Source organism: Staurois parvus, unplaced genomic scaffold (assembly GCF_062004578.1).
Source record: "Staurois parvus isolate SC_StPar_1 unplaced genomic scaffold, SC_StPar_1.0 ptg000257l, whole genome shotgun sequence".
NCBI lineage: Eukaryota > Metazoa > Chordata > Amphibia > Anura > Ranidae > Staurois > Staurois parvus.
Window position 1 is genome coordinate 2,971,569 of NW_028318053.1, and position 20,092 is coordinate 2,991,660.

Here is a 20,092-nt window from a genome sequence, read left to right on the forward strand (position 1 = left end):
TCTCTCAGCCGCTTGTACTGACCCTTGCTTGTTGACCATTTCTTCCTGCTGCCTAGACCAATCCTTTGCCTTTTTGCTGACCATGTTGCTGCCTGCCACCTGAAATTATCCATCTGCACGTCTAACTGACTAAGTTCCTGTGAGACACCAGTCCCCGCCATCCCCTGGGGACAACTACATTCCTAGAACCATAGGAGCTTTTTTTCTTCCTCTGGTTCGACTTGCTGTGAAATATCGAGGAAAACTGGACAACTGTTTCCCCGATTCTTAGTGTTTACCCAGTTTACTAGTAAAAGGGTCACAACGCTTCTCCTCCATTGATGCAGTATATTTAGTAAGTGATGTTACCCTAGGACAGAAGTGTTACTGGCAAGATGACCAGCATTTGATTTCTGGCAGGTTCAACTGGTATTGCTTTTAAGTTCATTGACAGACATAGCTCGTTTGATTCTTGACCATGGGGTTATAGCTCCACCTACCGGAGTAGGACACTAGGCAGAAAAGAAATCTGCACCACCTGTGGGCAGTCCTAGCTGGTATCATTACCCCCCCCCTCCCCCTCTGTGATGGGCAATCCAGTTCTCTGCCTAGTATTCAGGAATAAGGACCTGTGGTTCCATTGCATTTTTTAAAATCTTTTTCCTGGGATTTTTTCCTTTTGGCGAACTTCAATCAACAGATGGGCTAGATAATTCTAGATCCAGTGGTCACCCCAGTCTGGTCATGCAGCTCAGCGCTAGGTCAGCCATGACTAAGCCCCGTTCTGGACTGGGGCAGGCCAGTAAGTTAACTGTCTCGCGGTTACTATGACCGGGTGCCCTCAGTCCGTGTTACCCTGGCAGACAGCCCCCCACTTCGGTGGAGAGGAGATTCTGTCGGGGGAGCATCACCTGCAAGCTCCTGTGGATTGCTAAGCAGCTTCCCTCCCCTTCCAGGGTGGGGCGCGGGTGCTCCCTGAGATGGTCGGCCCTGTTGGGTTCCCCTCCTCCTCCTTTACAGGCTTGAGCTTCTGTCCCTGACAAACACACCCCCTTCCCCTTCCTTCCCTCCCTGCGGGGGCTTTTGGGGTAAAGAGGTTGTGCTCTATGGGGCACTTCTCTTTTGGCCTCAGAGCCTCTGGATGTTGTGCGGTAACCCTGCCTGTGTCACTATGTAGGCAGTCGGCCCCATTGGTTTCAAGCAGTGGGTCTGACAGTGCTTTGGTGACCCCTTTTGCAGTGTCCAACCCCCCTCCCGGGTCAGTATGTGGTTCAGGGGCTGTGGGGGAAATGTGTTTCTGGCTAGCACCTTGAGCTGTTTTTGGTCCCTACGCCATGCTGCTGTGGGAGGGTAATTGTCCTGGACTCCCTCATAACTGCCCTGGGTTCCATACTTTGCCCTCTGTGGGTGACCCCACCACGCGGTCTGGCAAATAATTGTGCACAGGGATTTATGGCCTACTGGTGCTGGCTCTTACACCTGCCTTCCCTTTCCGCCTGCAACTCAGAGTGAGGTATGTGGTGGCCGGTGCCATTCCCCTGATGGACAGCATGGTGGGGGTGGGGCTTGGCAGGCAGTCACTTTCAGACTGCGACACTGCCATTTTGAGTAGGGGCATTCCCTCTTCCAGTTCCCTGCCGTCTGGATGGGCTGCTTTGGGGGGAGTTTTGTTGCTGCACCTAGTACAGGCTGGGGATCACAGGGTGAAACTGTGCAGAGGTGGCTTTTTGGCTGCTGTTTCACAGCATCTGTGTACCCTGTAAACCTCAAACAAGTAGTTGGTCAGGGCTTGAAGTGTGTAAAGTGCCTTGAAATAGTACTCGTACCCCTTGAAATATTCCACATTTTGTCGTTACAACCAAAAACATTTTATTGGGATTTTGTGATAGTCCAACACAAAGTGGAACATAATTGTGAAGTGAAAGGAAAATGATAAATAGTTTTTTTTAAATTTTCTGGTATTTTTCAGCCCCCTTTACCCCTAACTAAAATGTAGTGTAACAAATTACCTTCAGAAGTTGCCTAATTAGTTATATTAATATATAAATACAGCTGTTTTGTGAAGCCTTCAGAGGTTTGCTAGAGATCATTCGTGAACAGACAGCATCATGAAGGCCAAGGAACACACCAGCACGGTCAGGGAAAAAAGTCATGGAGAAGTTTAAAGCACAGGGTTAGGTTATTTGAAAAAATTAAAAATATCCCAAGCTTTGAGCATCTTACGGAGCACTGTTCAGTCCATCTGAAAATGGGAAGAGTATGGCACAACTGCAAACCTACCAAGACATAGCCGTCCACCTAAATTGACAGGCTGGGCAAGGAGAGCATTAATCAGAGAAGCAGCCAAGAGGCCCATGGTAACTCTGGAGGAGCTGCAGAGATGCTCAGGGGAGAGAACCAGTCCACAGGTCAACTGTTAGTTGTGCACTCCACAAATATGGCCTTTATGTAAGACTGGCAAGAAGAAAGCCATTGAAAGAAAGTCATAACTGCCGTTTGCGGGAAGCCATGTGGGGAACATAGCAAACATGTGTAAGAAGGTGCTCTGATCAGATGAGACCAAAATTTAACTTTTTTGCCCTAAAAGCAAAACGCTGTGTCCTGAATAACACTGCACATCACCCCGAGCACTTCATCCCCACCGTGAATTGTAGTGGCAGCAGCATGTTGTGGGGAAGCCTTTCTTCAGCAGGGACAGGGAAACTTGTCAGAGTTGATGGGAAGGTGGATGGAGCCAAATACAGGGCTATCTTAGAGGAAAACCTGTTAGTCTGCAAAAGACTTGAGACTAGGGCAGAGGTTCACCTTCCAGCAGGATGACCCTAAACATATAGCCAGAGATACAATGGAATGGTTTAGATCAAGGCATATTCATGTTAGAATAACCCAGTAAAGTCCAGACTTAATTCCAATTGAGAATTTGTGGCAATAATTGAACATTGCTGTTCAGACGCTCTCCATCCAATGTGACAGAGCTTGAACTATTTTGAAAGGAGAATGGGTGAAAATGTCACTCTCTCTAGATGTACAAAGCTGGTAAAGACATACCCAAAAAGACTTGCAGCTGTATTTGCAATACTTTGTTCTACAAAGTATTGACTCGGGGACTGAATAAAAATGCACACCACACTTTTCAGATATTTGAAGTAGAAAATGATCAGTGGTTTTCAAAATATTTTGCAATTATGTGTCACTTTGTGTTTATCACATAAAATCCCCAGAAAATACATTTACGCTTCTTGGTTGTAAAATGACAAAATGTGGAAAATTTCAAGGGGTATGTATGCTTTTTCAAGAAATTGTATGCAATACTTCCCTATTTGCTGATCCATTCCTTTCTAAGCCCTCCGCCCTGGTGGTAGTGCTTCAGTTGGGTGCTTTGTTTACATGCCAGCCGCTCACCAGACTTGTTAAAAGGCCCTAATGGACTTGTCCTTCCAAAGGGATTGTCTCTTTGGTACTGCTTTGGACATCATTGAGCAAGTCATGGATGGCATGAGTGCCTTCTACCTGCAGGCCAGAAGGGGGTGGGGGGGGGGAAATCACATTGGAAGTTCAGATCTTCTCAGCGCTTGACAGACCTTTTCACTCTCCCGGCTCTGCTGGTAGGGACTCTGCACAATTCCACTCTCCCACGGAGGTGACCAAGCACTCAAATTCCGCCAGCGCCTGCAGCTATGTCTGCTTCTACATGAAGGTTGCCCCACCCTGCTCCAGGGTAGGGTCACATGGGGTTCTCATTGGTTCCTCTCCTTTCTATCGAAGGTGGTGTTTGCTTTTCACCTGCCTTAGGATATTGCCCTGCCTTCTTGTATCCACAGCCATCACATGCTTAGGAGGGTGCATTGCACTTCCTAGATATGGGCCAGGTGGATTGTGGTTCATGTACGCTGTGCCCTCCTGCTAGAGGTTGGCCTCTGGTATATGGCTCAGTGTGGCCTCAGGGGAGGCTTGATGGCATCCTCTGACTTCTTTCAATTTGGCTCCTGTGGAAGCTTATCTTGGTGTACTCTAAGGGCCAGGTTCCTCACTTCCCAGTTAATCTGGGGTGCTGAATGTCTCCTGTGCTACTAGGCATCTGTTTTCTCAAGTTTGTAGCACGGCTGCCTGGTCGTCTGTAGCTTTTGCAAGATTTTACCAGTTGATTGTTTTACCTTTGCCAATGCTTGCTTTGGTTTGCTTGGCTGCAGGCTAATGGTCAAGATCTTTGTTTTACCAATTTTTAGGGGTTGTTTGAGTGGTTGGCATGTTTTCCTGGTCGCTCTTGTTGGTTTTTGGTTTCGCACCCTCAATGAGGCACTGCTTTGGGACATCCCTATGGTCAAGAATCAATCGAGCTGTCCGTCTATGTACGTAAGAGAAAATGGGATTTTGTTACAGTAAAATCCCTTTCTCTGAGTTCATTGATGGACACAGCACCCACCCCTCTTTGTAACAAAGCAGTGTCAGAAGTAAAAAACTCCAAACTTGTTTGCCTATAGCTGAGGGGGTTTTATACCTGCTATGACTGTCCATAGGTGAGGGCGAGTTGTTTTCTACCTAGTGTCCTACTCCTGTAGGTAGCGATATAACCCTATGGTCAAGAATCAAACTGTGTCTATTTATGGTGAGTAAGAAAAAAAAAAAATTTTTTTTTGCTCAAACAGATCTAACAAGATTTTCAATTTTGTATATAACCACTTGCCCTCCTGAGAATGCTGCACCCAAATGAAATTTACATCCTTTTTTTCACACAAATAGAGCTGTCTTTCAGTGGTATTTCATCACCTGTGCGCTTTTTATTTTTCGTGCTATAAACAAAAAAAACAAAAAATATTTGTGTGTACACACACATTAATATACACAACACACACATACACACACACACACACACACACACACACACACACATATATAATGTGTCTACTATATAAGACTAACTTGGATCTTCTGTATTGAATTTGCATAAGTCTGCTATATACAGCTAATACATGTCTGCTGTATAGTACTTGAATTAAGTCAGCAATATATAACTTGATGCAGATCAGATGTATACAATTTTATGTGCGTCTACTATTTGAAGTTTTGTGCAGGTCTACTATGTAACACTAGACGGAATTCTACTGTATAGACCAGGGGTGGGCAAACTTTTTGACTTGAGGGCCGCAATGGGTTCATATATTGGACCCGGACTACGATTAAAAATTAAAATTTTACTTACCTTTGCTCCGCGCGTTCCTCTCGCCGTGTTCCCGCGCCGTTCCGGTCTTCAGGGCGGACTGTGAGAGGAGCCTAGCTCCCCTCACGTTTGTCACGCTGCCCCGCCTACACACATCCTGACAGCCAATCACTGGCTATCAGGATGTGAGTGGCAGCGAGACTGGCCAATCATTGCATTTGAGCGCGCTGAATGATGCAAATGGCGCACTGAATGATGCAAATGTTTGCCTGCCCTGGCTGTTTTTTTTTTTTTTTTTTTGTTTGTATCGCGCTGCGCGGGCCGGATTAAAAGGTCCGCCGGGCCGGATTAAAAGGTCCGCCGGGCCGGATTAAAAGGTCCGCCGGGCCGGATTAAAAGGTCCGCCGGGCCGGATTAAAAGGTCCGCCGGGCCGGATTAAAAGGTCCGCCGGGCCGGATTAAAAGGTCCGCCGGGCCGTAGTTTGCCCATTGCTGGTATAGACCGTGGTGCAGGTCACTTGTTTGGACTTCCATATGAATCTGTTGTTTGGAGCTTACTGTGGGTCTGCTGCGTTGTATTTAACAAGTGCCTGCTATTTATGGCTTAGTACAGGTCTGCTGTGTAAAATTTGGTGTGAGTCTGCTGTTTGGAGCTATGTGCGGGTCCGCTGTATAACGTTTGGCATCAATCAGCTGTATAGAGCTTATTGCAGGTACGCTGTATGTGCTTTGGTATAAATCTGCATTTAAGAGCTTGGTATGGATCTACTATATGTTGCTTTACGAGAATCAGCTGTGACTGAATATCAGTCTTTAGACTTCCACCAGCACCAACAGACATTGATGATGATACATTTCTCAAACAAAAGTACCCAGTGTGTTGGGAAATGTCTGAAGCCACTCTTAATCACCCGGCACCAGGAAATCTGCACCACCTTGCAGGTCACTTGTTAAGGCTTCCATATGGGTCTTGTTTAGAGCTTAGTGCGGGTCTGCTGCATTGTATTTAGCAAAAGCCTGCTATATATAGCTTAGTACAGTTCTGTTATATACTATTTGGTGTGAGTCTGCTCTTTGGAGCAAGGTGCGGATCCACTGTATAACAGTATAACATTTAGCGTCAGTCAGCTGTATAGAGCTTGTTACAGGTACGCTGTATATACTTTGGTATAGATCTACATTTAAAAGCTTGATGTGGGTATGCTGTATGGTGCTTGACAAGAATCAGCGGCAACTAAACATCAGTCACCAGAATTCCACCTGCACCAACAGACATTGGTAATACAGTTCTCAAACAAATATACCCAGTGTGCTGGAAAATGTCTGCAGCAACCCTTAATCACCCTACACCAGGAAATCTGCACCAACCTTTTTGTATATGTTTTATTTTATATGCCTGGTGGAATACGAGATGAATTTGGGAACTGACCATATGTCCCCAGGCTCCGGTCCCACTGCTGCTGCTCCCTTCCCCTTCTAACCTGTGACCGCCAGTCCTCCGGTCCTCAGGCAGTATTCGGGGCAGCTGCGGGTCCTTCCATACCTCTCCAGGTCCTTGCTGCTTCTCTCTCCTTCCTCGGCCACTTCCCCTAGCACACCAGCTCCAGACTCACATGGGAGCGGACTCTCACTCCGCTCCCCCAGCACACCGACACCGCTCCCTTGCCGCACCACTGTCCTCCACCGCTCCGGATCAGATTACACCCGGGCTCCGCGTCCTCTCACTCCAGGGAAGGGTAAGCTGTTTCCGCACTTAGGGCACAGCACCTCATACTCCTTCTAGCCATGCTGCTAGCTTCTTGCTGTGGCTCCTCCCCATCCCCCCCCCCCCCCCCCCAGGTTTTGCCTTTTAATTATATTTTAATCACAAACCTGTCCCCGCTTCTGACTGAACTGTGAATTTTGTCCACCCTGTTCGCCGACAGACTTGTGCAAAGAAATTAAACCCTGGCTGCCTGCTTACACCTTAAGTTCAAGTGCTGCCATGCATGGGATAGTTATTGATCTGATGGGCTGCTTTTGTTTTATGTATACATGTGTGGAAATGTTTAAACTTTAATAGGTTTATATTAAATTTTCTCTTGTGAATTTTTTTTTTTTTTTTTTTTTTTTTTTTTTAGTTCTTGCAGGAGCTTTACTAGAACAAGCTGAGCAGTTGCTGGATCGTGGTATTCATCCTATAAGAATTTCAGATGGATATGAGCAAGCTGCAAGATTAGCGATTGAGAATTTGGATAAGATCAGTGACAGTTTTCCTGTGGATCCCAACAACCTAAAACCTCTTATCCAAACTGCAATGACCACACTTGGCTCAAAAGTGTAAGTAGGCTGTTTTTTATTTCATATTTTTATTTAACAAGTTACTTTTGCAAGAGAGAGATCTCTATCCAGCATAGACCTGCTCTATTTACATTGAGTTACGAAACAGCTTACACATACAACAGCAAAGTGACCAATTGGCAAGCAATAGTGCTGCCACATGAAAGGCGGGGAGGGGGGCATGAGTTACATGGCAACTATAGCCAAAGTGCTGGTTACTTTAAGTATGGAAGCTGTAGAGGGTAACATTTTAAATGAATATATTGCATTGCCATGCATGGGTAAATCCCAAGCTCACTTTAAATCCTATCTAAACCCAAGAACAAAATTGATAGTGGGGGTGTGTGTGTGTGTGTGTGTATGTACAGTGGGGATCGAAAGTTTGGGCACCCCAGCTAAAAATTTGTATTAATGTGCATAAAGAAGCCAAGGAAAGATGGAAAAATCTCCAAAAGGCATCAAATTACAGATTAGACATTCTTATAATATGTCAACAAAAGTTAGATTTTATTTCCATCATTTACACTTTCAAAATAACAGAAAACAAAAAAATGGCGTCTGCAAAAGTTTGGGCACCCTGCAGAATTTATAGCATGCACTGCCCCCTTTGTAAAGCTGAGACCTGCCAGTGTCATGGATTGTTCTCAATCATCGTCTGGGAAGACCAGGTGATGTCAATCTCAAAGGTTTTAAATGCCCAGACTCATCTGACCTTGCCCCAACAATCAGCACCATGGGTTCTTCTAAGCAGTTGTCTAGAAAACTGAAAATAGTTGACACTCACAAAGCTGGAGAAGGCTATAAGAAGATAGCAAAGCGTTTTCAGATGTCAATATCCTCTGTTCGGAATGTAATTAAGAAATGGCAGTCATCAGGAACATTGGAAGTTAAAGCAAGATCTGGAAGACCAAGAAAAATATCAGACAGAACAGCTCGCAGGATTGTGAGAAAAACAATTCAAAACCCACGTTTGACTGCAAGATTCCTCCAGAAAGATCTGGCAGACACTGGAGTTGTGGTACACTATTCCACTATAAAGAGATACTTGTACAAATATGGTCTTCATGGAAGAGTCATCAGAAGAAAACCTCTTCTACGTCCTCACCACAAAAATCATCGTTTGAACTTTGCAAATGAACATATAGACAAGCCTGATGCATTTTGGAAACAAGTTCTGTGGACCGATGAGGTTAAAATTGAACCTTTTGGCCGGAATGAGCAAAGGTACGTTTGCAGAAGGGGCACAGAATTTAATGAAAAGAACCTCTGTCCAACTGTTAAGCATGGGGTTGAATCAATCATGCTTTGGGGTTGTGTTGCAGCCAGTGGCACAGGGAACATCTCACGAGTAGAAGGAAAAATGGATTCAATAAAATTTCAGCAAATTTTGGATGGTAACTTGATGCCATCTGTAAAAGCTGAAGTTAAAGAGAGGATGGCTTCTACAAATGGATAATGATCCTAAACACACCTCGAAATCCACGGGGGATTACATCAAGAGGCGTAAACTGAAGGTTTTGCCATGGCCTTCACAATCTCCTGACCTCAACATAATTGAAAATCCTATGAATAGACCTTAAAAGAGCAGTGCGTGACAGACAGCCCAGAAATCTCAAAGAACTGGAAGACTTTTGTAAGGAAGAATGGGCAAAGATACCTCAAACAAGAATTGAAAGACTCTTGGCTGGCTACAAAAAGCGTTTACAAGCTGTGATACTTGCCAAAGGGGGCAGTACAAGATATTAACTCTGCAGTGTGCCCAAACTTTTGCAGACGCCATTTTTTTGTTTTCGGTTATTTTGAAAGTGTAAATGATGGAAATAAAATCTAACTTTTGTTGACATATTATAAGAATGTCTAATCTGTAATTTGATGCCTTTTGGAGATTTTTCCATCTTTCCTTGGCTTCTTTATGCACATTAATACATATTTTTAGCTGGGGTGCCCAAACTTTCGATCCCCACTGTATAAGAGGAGTACTGATAGCGATGGGGTAAAAAAGAAGAGCGAAAATGAGTGGGCTTCTAAAAGAAATAAGTGAATTGGAACAGATGCATAAGAATAGAATAACAAAAGAAATAAAGCTGAAGGTAAAAAAAAAACTAGAGGCTGTGATGTAAGAGGAGAGGAGGAGAGTTTATAATAAAGTATTAAGCGAGAGGTATAGCTGGGGAGACAGACCTGGAAAATATTTGATGAGAGCCTTGAGGAAAAAGAAAAATAGGAACTATATAGAAAAAATAAACTCCAAGGGTGAACTGGTACACTCAACTAAAGAAATCGCCAAAGTATTTATGGAATACTATAGAAAATTGTATATTAGCCCCCTGGACTCGTTAAACACTGAAACCGAAAGAAATATATCTGGAGAAGGCTGGGTTACCAAAATTTAAGTGAGGAACAACTGATCTCCCTAGATGCAGAAATCTCACAGGAAGAAATAAAAACAGCATTAAAAAATACAGCGTCAGGGAAAAGCCCAGGACCAGATGGTTACACGGTGAGATACTATAAAAAATATAGTGAAATATTAATACCAACGCTCAGAAGATATATGAATGCTCTGGGAGGAGGGATGGAAGTAAGAGGAGAATCGTTACAGGCCCATGTGGTACTTATTCACAAGGAAGGAAAAGATGCTTCTCAGTGTTCGAGTTATAGACCTATCTCATTATTGAATACTGACACGAAGTTATACGCAAAAGTTCTAGCAAATAGATTGAAAGAATTAATGCCCGAATGGATACATGGGGATCAGGTTGGTTTTGTTCCGGGGAGAGAGGGTAAAGATATTGGGTTAAGATCACTGATGCTTATTTAAAAAAGTAGAAAGGGAAAGGACCCGGTGGTGGTACTCTCGATTGATACCGAGAAGGCATTTGATAAAGTGGATTGGGTATTCATGATGGATGCCCTGGAAATTCTTGGAATTGAGGCTAGAATGAGAGAGTGGATAGGAAAGTTGTATAGGTATCCCTCCGCAGTTGTGGTGAACGGGGAGAAGTCGAAACCCATTGAGATGGCAAACGGAACAAGACAGGGTTGCCCACTGTCCCCACTGTTGTATATTCTGTCATTAGAACCCTTGCTGTCAACAATAAGGCAGAATAGAGATGTACATAAAGGGAATTCAGATAGAAGATATAGAACATAAAGTGGCAGCCTTTGCAGATGATTTGCTGTTCTATATCGGAAATCCCAGGATAACCCTGCCAAACTTAATTAAGCTATTGAAGAAATATGGGGAATTATCAAATTTAAAAATTAATCCAACACTAACTAAGATCTTAAACATTAATATTGTAAAAAGTGAAAAAGATACAAAAGGAATTCCCCTTTATATGGAAGGATAGAGATATAAAATACTTAGGAGTAAAACTTACAGCTTCATACAAACATCTATATAAATTAAACTACATTTCATTGTTAAATGAGGTCAGGGAGGAACTAAAAATATTAGGAGGAAGCCCGACATGGATTCCAATCAAACTCCCAGAAGCCTTTTTTAAAGTAATTAAAAAAATAACAAGATATATATGGAGGAATAAAAAACCAAGAGTATCCTATGAATTGTTAAGTAGAAATAGAGAGAGGTGGATTGGGGGTTCCAGACTTTAAAAGAGAAATAATTTTTGAAAGGGTAAATAAGGAATGTTATTTTTTTACAATGTGGTGATGGAAATATGTATTTAAACTGAAAAATTTATAAATATTAAAAAAAAAAGAAAAAAGGAGTAAACAATTGTTATAATCACCCAGCGCCAATAGGGGAACATCAGGATGATTGGCCATGAATTGAGCTAGGCGTTTAATGACCTATGAACAGTAGGGCAGAGGGATATATACCGTAGCCACTATACTGCGAAACCCATTCAAAGTACACAGTATTATTATTATTATTATTATTATTATACAGTATTTATAAAGCGCCAATAGTTCGCTCAGCGCTGTACATTACAAAGGGAGACAGAACATGTGACAGAACAATACCAATACAATGCGATACATGAGGGGATCGAGGGCCCTGCTCTTTCGAGCTTACAATCTAGGAGGGAGGGGATGGTGGCACAGGAGGAGATAGCTGTGGGGGATGGAGTGGTAGGAAGAGTGGAGGAGGTCGGCAAGTTAGCAGGGGGTGGGCTTCCCTGAAGAGATGGGTTTTCAGGGTGCGCCTAAAGGAGAGGAGAGTAGGTGATAATCTGATGGGTTGGGGCAGGGAGTTCCAGAGGATGGGTGACACCCTGGAGAAGTCCTGGAGGCGGGCATGGGAGGAGGAGACCAGGGAACTAGAGAGAAGGAGGTCTTGTGAGGAGCGGAGTGTGCGTGCTGGGCGGTACTTGGATATTAGGTCAGAGATGTAGTACGGGGCAGTATGGTGGACAGCTTTGTACGTCAGCGTTAGGATTTTGAATTTGATCCGTTGCGCAATCGGAAGCCAGTGGAGGGATTGGCAGAGGGGGGTGGCGGAGACGGAGCGGTTGGAAAGGTGAATGAGTCTGGCAGCCGTATTCAGGATCGACTGAAGCGGGGATAGCCAGCTGTGAGGCAGGCCAGTGAGGAGGGAGTTGCAGTAGTCGAGTCGTGATATGATGAGGGAGTGGATGAGCTGTTTAGTGGTTTCTGGGGTTAGGAACGTGCAGATTTTGGCGATGTTGCAGAGGTGGAGTCTGCACGAGTTTGTTAAAGATTGGACTTGGGGCTGGAAGGATAGGTTGGAGTCCGGAATGACACCCAGTACTCTGGCCTGCAGGGCGGGTTTGATGGTAGCGTTGTTGGATGTGACGGAGAAATCAATGGGGGGTGGTGTCCAGGCTGGGGGGAAGACAAGAAACTCGGTTTTGGAGAGGTTCAATTTAAGGAAGTGGAGCGACATCCAGTCTGATATGTCGCTCAGTAGGTGTGTGATTCGGGCTGAGACCAAGGGGGTGAGGTGGGGGGGTTGAGAGATTTGTGTGTCGTCGGCATAGAGGTGGTAGTTGAAGCCGTGAGAGTGTATGAGTTGGCCAAGGGAGGAGGTATAGATGGAGAAGAGAAGGGGTCCGAGGACAGAGCCTTGAGGGACCCCAACAGAGAGGGGGAGTGAGGGGGAGGTGGGTAGCATTATAGGTAACGCTGAAGGAGCGTTGTGACAGGTAGGATGAGAGCCAGGAGAGAGCAGAATCTCTGAGGCCGAGGGAGTGTAGTTTTTTGAGTAGGAAGATATACCTAGGAAGATATACCTGCCCTTCGCATCAATCCACTCCAAATCCGATACAAAAGGAAGGAAATATGAGAGCAATACACTGCTGTTCTGCCAAGCTGAGTTTTTAACTAAGGATCAACCAGGTCCCCAATGTCATGTTCCAGGGGAGTTTGCCATGCTATGTTCCGCTCCATCCAGCCACTGCAAGGCTGCATTAGGATTATCAAAAAAGTGAGAAGCGTCATCCGCAAGCATGCAAAGTTTAGCCGGATATAGCATGGCATATTGAAGGCCCAATGCCAGAAGAAGTTTCTTGACATCTAGCAATTTGTGTGCTGCTTTTTGAACTTCCACAGAAAAATCGGGAAAGAAGGATAGTTGAACATTATCAACTGACAGGTTACCCTTGCTTCTGGCTCTGGAGAAATTTGTATCTGTCCTGACAATTGAGGAGTCTGACCAAAAAGGGTCGAGGAGGAGTGCTGACCAGAGGAGCACGTGCTGGGACTTTGTGTGCGCGTTCTATTGCACACATAGGGGAGACTGTATCACTGCCAAAGGTTTGCCAGGCTTCTATAAAGGCTACATTATTTTTAAACTCCGCGCGCTTCGGGATACTCACTGTGCGCACATTGTTGCAGTGTAACAGATTTTCCCAATCTTCTAATCTAGAGGCATTAGTGGAAGCTATCGATTTAACATATCGCACGTCCCTGTGTAATGGTTGCCAATTATCTTCCAGGGTACTCACTCTCCCCTCCAAGGCCGCAGTGAGTATGCATATCTTGACACCAGGGACAATTCCATCCTCCTCTTCACCTCCCCAGGAAGAACCGCTACAGATGAGGTGAATGTAGTGACTACGGGGAGAATTTCTCTAAGGGTGGGTTCAGGATAATCTTCAATGGAAACAGGCTGTGTCCCATGAGACTGGGATGGTGGGATACTCACTGCAGGACGGGATCTCTCAGTCTGCCAGTACAGCCTGCACAGTCCAGTCCGGATCAGTAGCAGAGTCCAAAAGTTGTTTCTAGGAAGATTCCCTGGTGAGCTGTCTGGTAAAGAACTTTTGAGCAGCCTCTCTCTGCTTCTCCTTGGATACACGGATCGGGTTACTGCCATCTTGCCCAGCTGCTTCAGGCAAGACCCGAATTTCTTTCCCCCTTTTAGTTCTCTCGAATCAGGATAATCGGGGCACAAAGTGACAGCAGGGGGGTCGGGGCACACCCAGTGGACCCAAGATGCCGTTCTTGCCAGAGAACGAGATGCCAATCAGGATAAATGACAGGATGCAGAGCGGAGCTCACAGAGCACACGTCCTACTGCATTCGAAGCTGGCCAATCCCCCCCAGATCATAATTTAACGTCCATGGAGGTATTTCCGAGTGTAGCTCGGTTTCAGCACCACAAGTGGTAACCCCGAGCTACACTCAGGATTACCCTGCAGCGCTGCTGCGGGATCTCTTCTTCACTTACCTTGTCCTGTGCTCCTGCGATGTCCCTCCTGCAGTGTCCCCTGCAATGTTCTCCGGCCGATGCCGGCATCTGTCTTCTGGGTTCCGTTCCCTGCAACATCGGGACGTACAGGGGACGGAACTGGCGGGAAATTTGAAAATTGTAAAAGTGACATTCACTAAAATCACATAGTAAAACATTTCTGTATCAAACCATTTCACGTACATTTTGTCCCTATTGCTTTGTCCTGTGCCCTGCCTGCATTTTTACTGTTCTTTCTGCCTTGAAACTGAGAAACATCCATGGTGTCCAAAAAGCATCCCTTTTAGGTCAAAAGCAGTTTTAGACCAGCTAGAGAACAGCGATTGGTAAATTAGAATCACTTGCAGAATTGAGTGCTAATGATTCGTGGGTGAAGTTCGTTATCAGACACTGAAAACGATTTTGCGACTGTGCTCAGTGATGTGCGAACTTGGCGGTATATTTCAAATTTCAGTTTTTTGTTTTTTGTTTTTTTTTCGTTTGATTTATATTATTGAATTTTATTATTTATATTACATTTATTTATATTTTTTATGATTAAATTATAATTTATGATTTCGTGTTTCAAATTTAAACATACCTGGGATGTTTACTAGACTCTTGTTCGGACAGATTTCAGTGAGTTATTCCTAAAAATTACAGGCCTATAATAAAAAAAAAAAAATACAGATTTCCATGCAAAAAAATGTACCGCTTTGAGCTCAGAAATATGGACATAATCCGACCGCTAGGGAGGCTACAGGAAAATGGTATAGTAAGTGGATATCAGGCATGCTATAAAGTGCTTATACTCACATTTTTCTTTGTTTCTGATTGTTAATAGGTTTGTTCCTTTTTTTTTGAAGATTTATCAGTCTGTCTTGTTTGTAATATTTTATAATTTTAATAAAATAAGATTAAACAGTTGTACGATTTGTATACACGAAGGGGGCATAAATGTTTTGGTTTAATTTGTGTGCACTCTAGTTGCCATTCTTGACTCAAGGCTAACATTCTCTGTTTTGTTTTTTGTTTTTCTTTACGCAGGATTAACCGCTGCCACCGACAAATGGCAGAAATTGCAGTTGATGCAGTTTTGACTGTAGCAGATATGGAGCGCAAGGATGTTGATTTTGAGTTAATTAAAGTTGAAGGCAAAGTTGGAGGCAAACTCGAAGACACACAACTTATAAAAGGGGTTATAGTTGACAAGGACTTCAGCCATCCGCAAATGCCAAAGGTAAATTTAAAGTTGACCTAAAATTTAAAGTTTGCTATCGAGCAGGGATTCAATAGCACAGGTTAATGCAAATTGGTGGAAAAACATTTACCGTTATCACAAATGTTTAAGATTGTCTGCACATGAGACAGTACTTTAAAGTGGGACTTTACTCTCTCAATTAACATTGACTATTTTGAAGCCTTATGCTGCTAGCATTAGTAAATTGAATGGAAAGTAACTTTCAATCGTTTTTACATTTCTTTAGTTGCTTCCTAGTTTCCATGCCTAGGCAAAGGATGTCATACATCCCAGGAGTTGTCTAGAGGGGAGGAAGTGTTTTCTCAGCTAAGCACACTCTCCTGTCTGCATGCCTGAACTAAGGGCAGATGGATTCCAGGAATAAAATGATACATGAATCACCTGCCCATACTCAAAATGACCACAGCCAGAAATACTGGGGGGTGTTTTTGAAAGCGATTTCTCAGCAAAATAAAGTATGGAGACCTAAATGGATGGGATGAGTTTGCTTTGAATGTTAAAAATACATTAAATAGTGCTTTTGGTTTGTAGTGCTCAGATAGTGTAGTTGAATGATGGCTACAGCACGGTCACCTAGTTCTGGCAGGGCGTCATATGAGCCATGCTCCACGCGCACCCCTGGTGAGCTTTGTAATTGATGTGTCCTTTTGGACACAGCTGGTCACATGAAATGGTAAAGAGCCAATCACAGTGCCCTTTTACCATGTGATCAGCTGTCCAGGGACGCAGCTGGTCACAATGTAAATACAGTTGCCGGCTATCGGCTGCACTTTCACGCTGCCACAGCATGAGGAGAGCTGGTAATCGGCATGTGTATTTACACATCAGAGGACATCAGTGCAGCCCCGGCAGTGGCCATCAGTGCAGTCTCATCAGCATACATCAGTGAAGGAGAAAAAAATTACTGTTTTGCAACATTTTATAACAAAAACTAAGAAAAGTGTTCTGGGGTTTTTATTTTTTGCTAAACAAAAAAAAAAAAAATGAAGTGATTTAAATGCCACCGAAAGAAAGATCTATGTGTCAAAAAATTTAATTTGGATACAGTGTTGCATGACCGAGCAATAGTCATTCAAAGTTTGACACACTGAAAGCTGAAAATTGGCCTGGGCAGAAAGGTGGTGATCTGAGAGAGGGAAGGGGGTGTTTGTGAGGTTGTAGGGAGTGCAAGGATGGAAGAAAACAAGGTGTAATGTATTCCCATCGGAGTGAGTGAAGGACTGTGTCCATTTGTGTTAGGGCAAAAGATGAGGTTTAGGTTGAAGAGTTGGGATGTGGCTGGGTTGTTCACAGTAACGGGGATGTTAAAATCTCCATGAATGCTAGTGGGTATTTCAGAGGAGAGAAAGTAGGGTAGCCCAAGCAGAGAGGTCATCAAAGTGCGACATCGATCCAGGAGGCCGGTAAATCACGGCAGTCCTCAGAGAAATGGGAGACAACAGCTGAATGCAGTGAGTCTCGAAGGAAGAAAAGGATAGAGAGGGAGGACTTGAAAGTTGCTCAGTGGGGATAGAAGCAAGACCTTTAAGAGACTCACAGGGGCTTAAAGAGGTTGTAACACTAAAAGGCTTTTTACCTTACGTAAAATACCTAATGCATGCAGCTTTCCCCCTGCAGCCCCTCTAAATACAATACTCGAGCACAATCTCGATCCAGCACTGCATGAGTTGAGGCTCTCATGGCTCTCTCGCTTCTCATTGGCTCAGATGCAGAAACAGGAGACTTTGGCTACTGCTGCTGTTAATCAGACCCGGGGGCAGGGCTGAGCCCCGTTCTTTGCCTTCTGGACACCCAGAGCAGCGCTCTGGAAGCGAGTATACACAAATGCCTCTAGAGCAAGTGGCTTGCTCTTGGGGCACTTGGAGGGGTACCCCAGAAGAGCAAGATTGAGGCTGCTCTGTGCAAAACCATTGCACAGAGCAGATACATAAAACATGTTTGTAAAGCTTGGCATTTTTTTTTTTTTTTTTTTTTATTAAAATGACAATCGCTGTAATATGCATATCCCATCCACTACTTCTGATTTCTTGATTGTGTCATCAGGGGCAGGGTCTAGGAACAGAAAGATGCTCTATTGATGCGCTGCATTGTTTAAGAAAGTAGGCCTAGGTTGAACATCGGCTACAGAGAGCTTACTGAAAGTGCTATATAGTTTTCAACCAAAGTCTCACTGTTTGGATTAATGTATGTATAGTTTAAGCAGAACTTTGACAATTTTTTTCCTCCAATCACTGAATTTTTTTCTTTTTTGATTGAGGGACACCGTAATTCTTAGGGAATTGGGTTGTATGCAGCTGATTTCAGGAGGTGGACACTGGCAAAGCAAAAATAAATGTTTGAAGGCCAGCCCCACCCAATCCCACCCCTAACTACCATGCTTCAGGTCTTTTTCTTGTGTGCTAGAAACTTGGATATTTATCCTCTGCTCTAAAAGAAATATCTTAACTGTACAGTACAGGATGTGTCTTCAGGAGTAATGACTTGCAAAACGACATATTTTTATTTTTCCCCTTTCGTCTTTCAGGACAGCACCTTGAGACCTCGGCTCCTCCCCACCTGAGGAAACACCTCCACCCAAAATAAAAAGCTCTCCACTCCCCTCCGACCTCCGTTCAGGTGTTTCCTCCGGTGGGGAGACACGTGAGGAAGCTCAAGGTGCTGTCAGGTAGACAGGTTAGGGCTGAGCCGATGGTCGGAGAGCTGGCTGGGAGGCTCACGGCAGCTGGGAGTGAAGGCCGGTGTGTCTGGCTGCGATCCTCCCTGGGCCTGCTGCCGTGCACCCTGGGGGACAGGGGGCAGCACGTACCTGCTCTTCACCCCCCGCCCCCTCCGGTGAGTTGGGGCGGCCGCAGTGAGATCTGGTGAGGATCGGGGAGGAGTCTCGCTCCTTCCCATGCTGGCGGTCAGTGGAACTTGCTGGGCCGGATGTCTGGGGACGGCAATTCCAGCGGAAGAGGCGGGGCTTCTCCCAGGGTCACAGCTTCCGGCCGCGGCCCTAGACACCGTGGCGCGCAAAAATTTAAATGACGGTGTGGAGCGGAACAGCCTGGGGAACAGGATACCGCACTAGGCGACCACCCTCCTGGGAAGGATGTCTGAAGCAGCGGGACCAAGGGATGCCAGCAGCAGCCAGTCTCAGGTAAGGTGACTCAGAGGATTCCTCCCCTACCTGGTAGCCCCTAGCTCCTGGGGTATTCCCGGACCCTCTGGTGGTGAGGGTCTTCTTGGGCAGGGAGTAGGTTCTGTTGGAAGGTGTCAGGCCCTTAGGGCCTGCCGGGAAGGAGGGGGGGGGGGGGGGACAGTGGATCGAATGGACAGTGGGTGATAGGCTCCCTTTCTGCTCCCTTTTTGTCTTTCAGGGCAAGGCCCGGGAGAAGCTTAAGCATCAGGAGCCTAGGCGCAGATGCCCGTCCTGCAATCAGTGTTAAGGGAATCTTGAAGGAAGGTTCTTTGCGGCCCTTGCATTGAAGGGTTAGTGAAGGAGGAGAGGCCTGAACAGGGTGACTTGGTCAGGTCAGTGAAGGAGCTGACCAATACCTTTTGACTCTTTCAAGAGTCTTATGGAAAGGTTAGCCGCTCCCCAGTCAGTCCCTTGCCCCCCCCCCCGGTGGCCTCAGCAGGTCGGAGCAGGGAACTCCTCATAACAGGGGAGGACGAGGAACCCCCTGGGGATTCCCATTCGGAAGAGGAGTCAGCTGGGGAGGGTCCCTCAGATGAGTTCAGGGGTCCTTCTCGTTACAAGGTATCCCTAGAGGAGGTAGATGACCTTTTTAGGGGCCATATACGAAACCCTAGACATAAAGGAGGAAGTTAAGACCTTGTCCTTGCATGATCAGATGTATCAGGGGTTAGAGGAACAAAGGCACAGAGTTTTTCCAGTGCATGAGATCTTAGTTGATACCATCAAAATAGAGTGGCAGGACCCGGAAAGGAAGCCCTTCTTTTCTAGAGCTCTTAGTAGGAGGTTTCCATTTAGTGAGGATCCTGGGGCCATGTGGAATAAAAACCCTAAGCTCGACGCAGCCTTTTCACAAACGGCGAGGGAAACGGACCTGGCGTTTGAGGATATGGGGGTCTTGCTGGATTTGTTAGACAGGAGAGCGGAATCCCTCCTTAAGGAGGCCTGGGATTCAACCCTGTCGAACCTGAAACCTGCCATGGCCACAACTGTCGTGGCCAGAAATCTTGAATACTGGTTAACACAGTTGCAGGCCCATATTGTCGCCGACTCCCCCAAGGAAAAGATTTTGGCTTCATTCGAAACCTTATTACAAGGTGTGGGGTTTATTGCGGATGCTTCCGCAGAGTCAGTGAGGCTGGGGGCCAGGTCAGCGGCCCTAACAAACTCAGCTAGGAGAGCTTTATGGTTGAAAACATGGCAGGGCGATATCACATCAAAAGTTAAGTTGTGTGGCATCCACTTTACAGGGGATTTCCTGTTCGGGCCGGGGTTGGAGGAAGTTTTAGACAGGACGGCAGACAGGAAAAAGTCCTACCCCCTAAAAAGGAAGCTGCCGGAGGTGGGGATGTGGAGATCACGCCCAGCAAAAAGACAGAGCCTCTGGCCAGAGAGACAGCCTCTGGCCAGAGGGACAGAGAAGGTCTTGGGGGCAGAGAGGTAGAGGCGGGGGGGGGGCAATTTTTCATCCTCCTGAACAGCCTCAGAAGCCACGCTGACTTGGTTCCCCCTGTGGGAGGGAGATTGGCGGCCTTTCTC

The 20,092-nt window shown here is 45.4% G+C and overlaps 1 protein-coding gene across 1 annotated transcript in view; it reads left to right on the plus strand.

Moving 5' to 3' along the window:
* The window catches only part of CCT5 (chaperonin containing TCP1 subunit 5), a 192,954-nt gene that overhangs the window by 43,737 nt on the left and 129,125 nt on the right, over nucleotides 1-20,092 (plus strand). The window contains exons 4-5 of the mRNA XM_089681042.1: nucleotides 7,258-7,456; nucleotides 15,162-15,354. Of these exons, the coding sequence (XP_089537168.1) occupies nucleotides 7,258-7,456; nucleotides 15,162-15,354 (392 nt within the window). The remainder of the gene's footprint in view (nucleotides 1-7,257; nucleotides 7,457-15,161; nucleotides 15,355-20,092) is intronic.